Raw genomic sequence first — 11,268 nt, forward strand, 5'->3', positions numbered from 1 at the left:
ACTCATCCAAGTGACTTCTTCAGTCTCAAGAGCACACTCCATTACTGTCTGGATTTTTATTTTAGCTGCGTGCTGACGTTGCATGAATACAAAAAAGGTTTTTTTCTTCTTAGCGTTGTCTTAGTTCAGTGAAACCTATGGTCCTGTGATGACACTGTACATGGGCTGGCAGCGGACAGTGGTTCTGGTGGGGTATGATGCTGTGAAAGAAGCCTTGGTGGATCAGGCAGATGACTTCACAGGCAGAATGCCCGTACCATTTCTGTTCAAAGCTACCAATGGTTATGGTAACAAGACACCATATATCAGTTTTCAAGACCAGTGATTTCTTTGGCATGACTCCAAATCAACTTTACATGAAAATAAAGAAATTTCAAATAACAGTTTGTGTAAAAGTTTTCCTAAGCTTGACATTTCATCTTCTCAGGTTTAGCAATCAGTAATGGGAAGCGCTGGCGCCAGCTGCGACGCTTCACACTCACAACCCTGAGAGACTTTGGGATGGGACGCAAGGGGATGGAAGAATGGATCCAAGAAGTCAGCCAACACTTGAGGGTTCACATACGTACATTTAAAGGTGCGTTTTCAACATGTTGAGGGTGGATTTGAAAAAGGACTGCTGTTTTTCTTTTTCCCTCAATCACTGCTCGAGTCTTTCACTCTTTTTCGAGTACAGTAGCTTGAATATGACCAAAAAATGTTCAATTCAATATTTACCTGAGAAGTTACTGTCACTTTGAAAAAAAGGAAACTTAATAACAAGAACATTTCTTGGAAACACTACAAAACTCTTCATTTGTGCCTGCACAAGAAATAGGCTGTAGTAGTAAGAGAGGTTAGGGAAACAAAACTAAATATGTAACAAAATGCAACAACACGCATTAACATTTTGATAAAATACATCAAATAATTTAGTAACATATGGCGAAGTCTACAACTATCAGATTTTGTAATTCATGTACAAATCCTGTTTTGTCTGAACTCTTTAATCTTTGCATAGAAAACATAAAGTATTGCATATCCTGCTAAAACACTAAAGCATCATTTATAACGTCAGCTTGCTGTGACATGACTGATGCGCTTGGAAAAGATTAAATTACCCATGCTGATTTACAGTTATATACTTTATGTGAAGAGTTTGCAGCCTCAGAGTCCTCTCACAGTACAAATAAATGTGTGTCAGTGTATTTGTTGATCCTAACTGGGCTGTAGGTGTGTGTGTGGCTCCTTGTGTTAGACGTTCACCCTATTACTATTGGAGTACATTCTAGAAACAAACAATCCAAAACAAATATTAAGTATTTACTCCATAGCAGACAGTGAAGTACAACAACATGTTTGGCAAGTAGATTCTAATATAGAAGGGTGGAAATTCAGCAATGGCAGAAAATAGCACAATACCTATGGGCCTCGATGCTGGTGGAATAATAACACAGCTGGAGTCTTGGATGAGCAACAATGATAAAGTGGACATGGCTGAGGGGGAATTCGAAAGGTAAAATGACAGAAACACACTGTGATTTAAAGCACATTGAATAGAGACTTTTTTATTAGAAATTTATAGAAAAACAAATCAAATTATTGAATCATTGTGATGATGAAAGAATTCGATTTAAAAACAGGAAAGCGGAAGTGAGAAAAAGAAAAGAGTTGCAGTCGAAAAGCCCAGAAATCCAGACAGATGACTTCATTATTGAACTTCATGTTATCATCATATGATAATTAGCTTTAGTTGACTTCAATTGATTAAGGTGGATATTTTTCTTTTGTTAATCATAATGCTGTCTTGTGTTGATGGTTGAGACTGTTTCTCATTGTCAAATCTTTCTTCAAAGAGAAACTATAAGCTAAATGAGATGATTTATTTAAATAAAGATTTCACATAGTTGTATTTGTAATTCGTAACTTTGCTAACTATTTCCAACTGTCGTTTTCCTTTTTTCTCCAGGTAAACCATTTGACCCCCAATTTGTGTTAAGCAGCACCATTTCTAATGTGATCTGCTGCCTGGTTTTTGGGGAACGCTTCAGTTTTGAAGACAAGCAGTTCCTGCACCTTCTGACCATCATGCCTAAGGTCACAAGGTTTAACAGTAGTCCTCTTGGTCAGGTCAGTGGGCATAATAAAAAAAAAGACAAACATACTGATTGAATAGTTCTGCATTATTACCTCCAAACCAACAAACCTGAAGTGTGTTGTCCAAAAAATTGATACACAATCAAATTTATTGCATGTTTCCACACGTCTTTAAACAAATAAAGCTGTTTTGTTTTTCCCCAGAAGATGTACAACATCTTTCCCTGGATCATGGACCATCTTCCTGGCTACCACCAAACTATTTTTGGACATGTAAAGGAGGCCAGAGATTTTATCAAGAGGGAAATCCAAGAGCACAAAGAGACCCTGGACCCCAGCTCCCACAGAGGCTACACTGACTGCTTCCTCATCAGAATTAATCAGGTTGGAAAGAACTGAAGGATCAGTTGCTTTGTTAAGGACACTTAGGAGATGATGCATTCAAATATGTATTATTTATTCAAACTATATTTCAAGTGGGTCTGTTGCCTGCTGCTGAAAAGGCATTTAGTTTTTTTTTTTGTAATTTCTTTTGAGACAAAAATATTCCTAATTTGTCTCCTTAGGAAAAGGACAATCCCTCAAGTGAGTTCAACTACGACAACTTGGTTTCTACTGTATTGAATCTGTTTGTTGCTGGAACAGAGACCACCAGCTACACCCTGAGCTCTCACTGTGCTGATTAAACACCCCAAAATACAGGGTAGGAATACACAAAAAATATTACCAACTTGTAGTGTTGGGAAGGTTACTTTTAAAATATATTCCACTACAGATTACAGAATACATGCCCCAAAATGTATTTTGTAACATATTCCGTTACGTTACTCAATGAGAGTAACGTATTCTGAATACTGTCAGTGCGCCCCAGGGTGGCTGTGGCTACAATGTAGCTGCCATCACCAGTGTGCGAATGTGTGTGTGAATGGGTGGATGACTGGTTGTGTAAAGCGCTTTGGGGTCCTCATATGTGGATCTCATTTTTCTCAGAAACAAAAATCATGTAAAAAAAAATAAATAAATAAAATAAAATCTGGAAATTCTTTGTTTTTACATTCATCAGGTCCCAATCTGCCCAAATAGGAAAGAGAAATTAAAAATGCATGCCATGAAAGAGTTTGGGTCTTAGGAGGTTAATATAAGGTGGACATTAGGCAAGGCTGCACTTTCTGCAGCAATCTCATATAGAAAACTATTCCACGTGTATATAAAACAGGTCCACGGCTCCGAACTGTAGTAAAGGGACCTCTGGATAATACGTCGGGTTCCGTGTCGGGCTCGTAGCCGAAAACTAGCTTTACTTTGTTGTCGATTACGGCGAAACTCGGGCCGATCCCCAAAATGGTCAAACCTTCATTTCTGGTCTTCGCCATGAAGACATTTTTCATTGTCATTGTCATCATGCTGCTGAAGCACCATGTCTGCAGTCTGCAGTTAACTTGTAATATGTAACTGTGTTATATCAATAATTACTTATTATTTGCTTAATAACAAGACTTTAATCAAAAAAAGTGAGTATTGTAGAAGCTTAATTCACAAAGCTTCTACAATACCTGTCATCTATTCTTCCATTTAAAGGTGCATTTCATGATCCAGTTGATACTTAACATTAGATATTAGATAAATATAACCCTTCAACTAGATGAACTGCAAACTGCTCAAATTAGACTCTTTCAGTCCCCTGGCTAACCACGTGACTTTAAAAAAATAATAATTTTGGACCATCAGACAAAGTAAGATAGGGAACAACAAAAGACACACTTAACAATTACAAAACTCTCATTTAACATAACATGGCAGAAACCTGACAATGGGAGACAGACAGGGAGAGGAACCAAAATCACAAAGGCCGAACAAAAAGAAAAATTCAAAACACAACACCACAAAACTTGAGGAAAAAGATAAAGTGAGTATTTTGAATTTTGGCTCTATTTTGAGTGTCAAAGCAGTGTTACCAATTTGTCCTCTCAGGACATTATGACAGCTTGCTGTCTGCAAAGCCGGATCTTGGCTGGAAGAGAATCCACCAGTTCTAGCCTACAAAACAAGACAGTTCTAAGGAAGAAACAACTTTGGCATAGCTGAATAACTTTTAACTTTTCTGTTACGGTCATCAAAGAATTAAATATGTAACTTCTATGTTATCTAAATAAATCCATAATTGTGCAACACTGCAGTGACACTGTTTATGTATAAACACAACGTCCTCTACCACTTCCATAGAAGATATTTGTTCCAAAGGTTAATTCTTGGACTAATGCTACTTGTTTGTATGGTTGTATGTTTGAACATACTATTAAACCCAGTAGAAATATTGTTAACCTGAACCCATATTATTCTTGCTCACTCTTGGCTTAAAAATACTGATAACCATAGCTTCATAGCAGACCTTGATTGAACATTCAGTAACTGATTCAAAAATTAAAAAAACAGGAAAAAAATATTGACAGATATCAATGACATCACTTGTATAAAGAAGAAAGAAGGATTTAAACTACTTGACCCTGTTCTTCCATTTATTTACTACAACTGTAATACTTAACCTTTGATGTACAAACTAAACCTGATAGAACTGGCTTCAGGTACAAACTACAAACCGCAGTCAGTCTAGATTCCTTTATTATGTGTTTTTGTAAATGGCCTGTATTTGTATAGCGCTTCACATAGTCCCTAAGAACCCCAAAGCACTTTACACGTTCAGTCATCCACCCATTCACACACTGGTGATGGCAAGCTACATTGTAGCCACAGCCGCCCTGGGGCGCACTGACAGAGGCCAGGCTGCCGGACACTGGCGCCACCGGGCCCTCTGACCACCACCAGTAGGCAACGGGTGAAGTGTCTTGCCCAAGAACACAACGACTGAGACTGTCCGAGCCGGGGCTCGAACCGGCAACCTTCCGATTACAAGACAAACTGCCAACTCTTGAGCCACAATCGCCCACAATTTTTAATGGAATCTTGTTTCTTTTTCTATTGTTTTTGTCTGCTGAATGTGTTCCTGTGAATGTTCTTGCTCTTGTGCATTTCCTTGTGAGAGGAAATTGTAATTTAAATAAGACAGCTCATGTATATAAATATTTAATACCACAAAATTATATTTTCTTGCTGCCTCTTTGCTGATGCTCCACTCAATTTAATATGACTGGAAGTACTATGTCTAACAAAGAGGTGTTTGTTGTTAGCTCAATTATACGGTAAAGGGCTGACTTTTCATATGTCAACTGGGCCCATTTTTGTTGTTTACATTTTTTCACATTTCTTAATTATTCAATGAAAATACTAACTCGTATTTTTACCAGTCTAAAAACAAAATTATTTTTTAAACACAAACCACAAAGTATTTAATACTTGTACTGAAACTCATTATTTGATCATTTGATTACGTCTGTATTTATTAATGTAACTTGTTCTTTTTTCTGTTTGTTTAACCTTTTCAAATAAACCCAGATGATATGACAGATTGGAGGCTAAACAAAAAGGTGCTTCGTATTTACTATGGAATAATGCAAATGTTGCTGCCACTGTCTCTAAGACAAAGGTTATTCCTTGCAGTACAGTGGCATTTTCTGCAGAGCTGATTTCCTTCGCTCTCATGTGGGTGTTTAGTAACATAAGCATAAAAAAGGGGTTTTCCTTCAGGACTTACTGTTCTCACACCAATCTGAAATTAAACATGTAACCGACAGATTCAAGTATGACTACAAGGCTGATCATATTGCTCAACAGCATTCCGCAGCACAGCGTGAAATCCAGGCAAAAGGTTGACCAGCGCCTGACAAGCAGCGTAAATGGCTGCATTTCAATTAGTTCTCTTTTGATCTCTCAGCCATTTCAACTCCAGGGAACAGCAAGAGTTTCTGTCCTGGAAAATCATGGAGTTTTCTGGCACGTTGATTTTAATAGGGGCTGTCTTGACGTTACTGTAACTTTTCAGCATCAAGAGTCATAGGCAACTTGCCTTACCTCCCGGACCCTCTGCCCTGCCTGTCATCGGAAATGTGCTGCAAATGGACAAAAGGGCCCCATTCAAAACTATGCTAAAGGTGACTGAATTACTTCTTAACACATAAACCCCCACATAATGTTTAACACAATGTTCTGACTGTTTTGATTGCAGTGTGTATGTGCATGTTTTTGTGCATTCTTATGGAAAAACCACTAAGCTGATTGTTATTTTTATTGTGTAAGACAGCATTATAGTATACCAGTAAACCATTATTTATTTATTTACAGACATCAGCCTCAACTGATTGTCAAAATATTTCATTGCTTGTGGCATAGGATTATGCTTTGGTGTTAAAGATCCCAGGGATTGGTATGTCTGTATAAGCTCACTCATTTTTCCATTTAACCCTTCAGCTCAGTGATAAATATGGCTCGGTGATGACGATGTATCTGGGCCCCCAACGCACAGTGATTTTGTTGGGGTATGATGCTGTGAAGGAGGCGCTGGTGGACCAAGCAGATGACTTCTCTGGCCGAGGACCTATCCCATTACTTTTCAAAGCTTCCAAAGGCTACGGTAATATAGAGGATTTAATGTTACAATGTGTCTTTTTTGTGAAGGTCATGTTTATGAAACTATGCGTTACTTCTACCTTTCAAAAGGTTTGGGTGTTAGCAATGGAGAGTGTTGGCAACAGCTACAAAGGTTTACCCTGACAACTTTGAGAGACTTTGGGATGGGATGTAAAGGAATGGAAGAGTGGATCCAGGAGGAGAGCAGTCATCTGGTGGGCTGCATTAAAAAGATGAATGGTTGGTGTAGAATATGGAAAGGTGACTGTGCTTGTCTTGTGTGTTCATTTTGTCATATACAGAGTTATAAACTAATATTCACACATTCAAAATAAACTAAACTAAATGATGTTGTACATTTGAGCTTTTGCACCATGTCCATTGTGACTTGCTGTTTGTTTTTTGACCAACACTAAGTGATTTGCAGTCACAAATCATGTGATTATCAAGTTATAAATAAATCAAAAGTTGCTCCAGAAACACCATAATTTTTGGATCTGTTTTTGCACACATATAAGTAAATGTTGCCTATTTTTACATCATCCTAAAAGCTCTCAGGTAAAACAGTGTCATATATTTTGATGCGATTTTGACTGCTGGTAAGCCCAATTCCCAGTAAATATCAGTAAATTTTAAAGTTCACAGTTTCTCAGGGCTGTTGTACGTGTCAGTTGTCATGATGCTCTTTAGTTTTCTGCTGGATTACTGAGTAACAAAAGACAATTTCCTATCATCTGAATTCAAATTCAAATTCAAATTCAAATTTTATTTGTCACGTACACAGTCATACACAGTACGATATGTAGTGAAATGCTTGGACAACTGCTCGTGACCTAAAGAGAACAAAAAAGGAAAAGGCTATGAATAAGATAGGAAATAAATATGAAAAATTAAAAAGGGTAAATTTAACTAGGAAGGAATAAAATATAAATTAAGGTTAAAAATGAAATAACTGTACAACACAAATTAGAATGAAGGGTAAATTTAACTGGGAAGAATAAGATAAAGATAAATATATAAATTAAAGTTGAAAATAAAATAACTGTACAACAAAATACACAATACACAATATAGAACTATATAAGAATGTATGAAGAAATCTAAATATAAATAAATATATACACAATAACAGCAGCTGTACAAGTATTAACCAGAAATGAAGAATATAGTGACCAGTGTTGTGCAAAACCAAAGTCCAGAAAGTCCAGTGTGTGTGTAAGAACCATATGTGTGGGTCAGTACTGTGTGGTGGTGTGATTGAGAGACCGTATCGCCTGCGGGAAGAAGCTCCTCCTCAGTCTCTCTGTGTTGGTCTTCAGGGAGCGGAATCGCTTTCCTGACCTCAACAGAGAGAACAGAACAGGCGTTTTCTTACACAGGGACTTTTTGTAATGTCTCTGTTAGAATACTGATACTACAATTTTAATCTTTGCATGCCCTACTGCTTCAAATAAAATACAAAATTAGTTAACATTTAAAAATGTACCTTAAACTTAAAAAAAGCATTTAACACAAATAAACATATATTTTTGATTGAGTGCCATTGTTGCAACTGTTTAAGTATTCATATAATTCTTGATAATAATAAAAAAGGACTATAATGAAAATTGTTGACTCCTGACTAGTGTCGGTTTGTTGTTTCATGGGTGACACTGATGAATGTCTTTCTTTCTTTTCTTTTTTTTAGCTAAACCCTTTGATCCAACCTTCTTCCTGAGCTGCACCGTGTCCAATGTTATCTGCTGTTTGGTGTTTGGCCAGCGCTTCAGTTATGATGATAAACACTTCCTATACCTTCTGCAGATCATCTCAGACACCTTGAAATTTGGCAGCAGTTCTCAGGGCCAGGTAAAAGCTAAAGTAACAATAACATGAAACTGGCATGGCGGGTGAGTGATTCAATTAAAAACCAAATGTGCCCAAATAATAGCTAGAGTTCAGCAACATTGCAACACAGCAATCGAGTCTTTTTTTGTTTCTCTCATCACAGCTCTATAATATCTTCCCACGGTTGATGGAGTGGTTGCCAGGTTCACATCACAATGTGTTTGCCAAACTTGAGGAGATGAGAGCATTTATTATGAATAAAATCCAAGAACGTCAGGACACACTGGACGCAAGTTCACCCAGAGATTACATTGACTGCTTCCTCCTAAGACTCAATAAGGTGTGACAGAACTAAATTTAATAACCAGACTAAATCTTTGTGAATTACCTCACTTAGGCTTCTTTTATTTACTGCTGATAATTGCTCTTTTACAAATGTGCATGCCCCCTATTATAAGACAATTCCTTTGCATTGGTATTCCCCTGCAAGTGCATTTTAAAGTCTTTAATTTTAATCTTGAGGTTGTATTGTTAAACTGATAAAATTGTTTTTACTTTCTGGAAAAGCACATTCCTACAAGCCAGTTCCACTATGACAACTTGGTGTCAACAGTGTTGAATCTTTATCTGGCAGGAACTGAAACCACCAGCTCAACTATCAGATATGCATTAAATGTTCTGATCAAATACCCCCAAATACAAGGTAGAAACAGAAAGCAAATGAAATTCTACACACTTGCTCTGATGATTTTCTTCTCTTAAAAATAAATAAAACTTCAGACTGAATGACATTATAATTGGTAATTTGTGTTAATTGTTCACTCCAAAATTCTTTGTAAAGCAGCACTAAAATATTTGAAAGTCTTTATTTAATCTTATTTTTTGCTGATTTGCTACTGACTTTAGAGCTTTCTCCACTAATTATGTTGCAATTTTCTTCTCATTCCAAAGAGACCATTCAGCAGGAAATTGACACTCTAGTTGGACAGCGTTGCCCTTGTATGGAAGACAAGAAGTCCCTTCCATATACAGACGCAGTCCTCCATGAAATTCAACGTTTTCTAGATATTATCCCCTTGAGCATCCCTCACTATGCACTACATGACATTTCTTTCAGGGGTTACACAATTCCCAAGGTATTTTGATGTAATCTATTTTAGTGCTGTTTATGCAGAATGTTCCCAGATAAGAAATGTCCCATCTGATTGAACATCTTTTCTCAACAGGATACACTAATTATTCCCTTGTTGCACTCTGTGCTAAAAGATGAAAAACGGTAGGCAACTCCACGGTCTTTTAACCCCCAGCACTTTCTGGACAACAATGGGAACTTTAAGAAAAACCCTGCATTTCTGCCCTTCTCTGCAGGTAATGATGCACATTTCCTTCTATCCTCCACGCCTTTAGAAAATGTGCTCCTCATTGGATCTACTTTATTAACACATTTTTGTGGTATTATGCCCTTTCCTGGAATATTCTGAGTAACTATTTCTAAGATTTTTTTCTGTGAACAGAAGAATCATAAAAATCTTTTTTTCCATCACAGTTAGATGTATATTGTTTCTCTCATTGACTTATTTATGCTCTTCTTCCAGGAAAGAGATCTTGCATTGGAGAGTCTCTTGCTCGCATGGAGATTTTCCTCTTCCTGGTGTCACTGCTGCAACATTTCACTTTCTCTTGCCCTGGCGGGCCTGACAGCATAGACCTCAGCCCTGAGTACAGTGGCTTTGCCAACGTGCCTCGCAGATACACAATTATTGCAACACCCGGGTAGTAATGCTGATTTAAACTATAGTCTGGGTTTTCAATCTTCTAAACTTTTAAGACTGATATCACTAGCTGTTACAATCAATTTTCATGCCCCGTGCTTCAGTGTGTTTTTCTGTCTATATAAATTCTATCATCTTCTTTACAGCATATCCAATGTTGTTCTGTGTGGTATATTTTCTTTCCCACCTATCTTTCCATGAAATCTCTTGTTTTTAAAGAAATCATACAATAAACCACGAGAAGAGATCCATATGAAGTAATTTCATTGATGAATGGGAAATTTTATTAATCATTATGTGAAAAGTTGCTTTGACCAGGAAAAAAAAGTAGGGCTGTTTATAGTGTATGGTAAACCCTGTCTGTCTACAGCACAGATCACTGAACTATATAACAAGGAGTTAAATCTGTAATTTGATAAGTTTGAGGTCAGGTGATGAATCAAGCCATGTGTCAGGATGCTGGTGTGCCGATGCGTACTCCAGTGGATGGCTGAGTAACAGTGGATGCCTGCATCTGACCTTAGGTATCGCCATTGAGACAGTGGCTGGAGTACATTAAGAACCCATCAAATTATTTAAAGTATTGGCTTTCGTGGTGGGTTTTTATTAAACCTTAAGACTGTGTGAGGAAGTTAAACATCAAGTATACAGGCTAATATCCAGTACTAAATGCTCTTTTTTTGGTTTACATTAACAACATCAACAATGTTTACAGAATCTGAAGATAGATGCATTTGTTTCTCTTATATATGGTAAAATGCTCAACTATTTTAATGTATGATTAGTAATTACTGGATGTATCAGAAAACCGGTATAGTCTTGTAGCCAATTCGCAATGGCACAGTGGTGACTACAAGACATTTGTTTCAATCTTGTAGATGTATCTTTAGCTATGATACGAACAGATTGTGCATTCTTTGCCCTAATCTCAGCTCATAATATATAAACTATTGTTTTTTGTATGAAGAATATCGTTTATATCTATAAGTAATCACAGAATTAAAATCGTATTTTACTTACCACAACATTAACGTATGTTCCTTCAAATCAGCTTATTTAAATGACTGCGCAA

At 37.0% G+C, this 11,268-nt stretch overlaps 2 protein-coding genes across 2 annotated transcripts; both read left to right on the forward strand.

The window, feature by feature from the left end:
• LOC147315062 (cytochrome P450 2G1-like) lies at positions 1 to 2,855 on the forward strand. The gene is made up of 5 exons (XM_086262274.1): positions 1 to 287; positions 428 to 577; positions 1,949 to 2,109; positions 2,284 to 2,460; positions 2,643 to 2,855. The coding sequence occupies exons 1-5, from the start codon at positions 149 to 151 to the stop codon at positions 2,760 to 2,762; spliced, it is 747 nt and encodes a 248-aa protein (XP_086118400.1). The 5' UTR covers positions 1 to 148; the 3' UTR covers positions 2,763 to 2,855.
• Positions 2,856 to 5,841: 2,986 nt separating this feature from the next.
• LOC147315063 (cytochrome P450 2F2-like) lies at positions 5,842 to 10,439 on the forward strand. The gene is given in 9 exon segments (XM_086262275.1): positions 5,842 to 6,122; positions 6,439 to 6,601; positions 6,688 to 6,837; positions 8,285 to 8,445; positions 8,588 to 8,764; positions 8,992 to 9,127; positions 9,376 to 9,560; positions 9,651 to 9,792; positions 10,020 to 10,439. Coding segments are annotated over 9 exon segments (1,467 nt in total). The 5' UTR covers positions 5,842 to 5,951; the 3' UTR covers positions 10,202 to 10,439.
• The last annotated feature ends 829 nt before the right edge of the window (positions 10,440 to 11,268 follow it).

This window comes from Aulonocara sp. 'chitande type north' Nkhata Bay, linkage group LG14 (genome assembly GCF_057382095.1).
Source record: "Aulonocara sp. 'chitande type north' Nkhata Bay isolate Kocher_YH1m ecotype deep benthic linkage group LG14, A_spYH_male_GT1.1, whole genome shotgun sequence".
NCBI classification, from domain to species: Eukaryota; Metazoa; Chordata; class Actinopteri; order Cichliformes; family Cichlidae; genus Aulonocara; species Aulonocara sp. 'chitande type north' Nkhata Bay.

Excerpts from the sequence above, each read along its gene's own strand:
- LOC147315062 (XM_086262274.1), top strand. The coding sequence starts at position 149 with ATGACACTGTACATGGGCTGGCAGCGGACAGTGGTTCTGGTGGGGTAT. Across the intron at positions 288-427 it reads CAAAGCTACCAATGGTTATG|GTTTAGCAATCAGTAATGGG; the intron begins GTAACAAGACAC and ends TCATCTTCTCAG. Across the intron at positions 2,461-2,642 it reads TCCTCATCAGAATTAATCAG|GAAAAGGACAATCCCTCAAG; the intron begins GTTGGAAAGAAC and ends TTGTCTCCTTAG.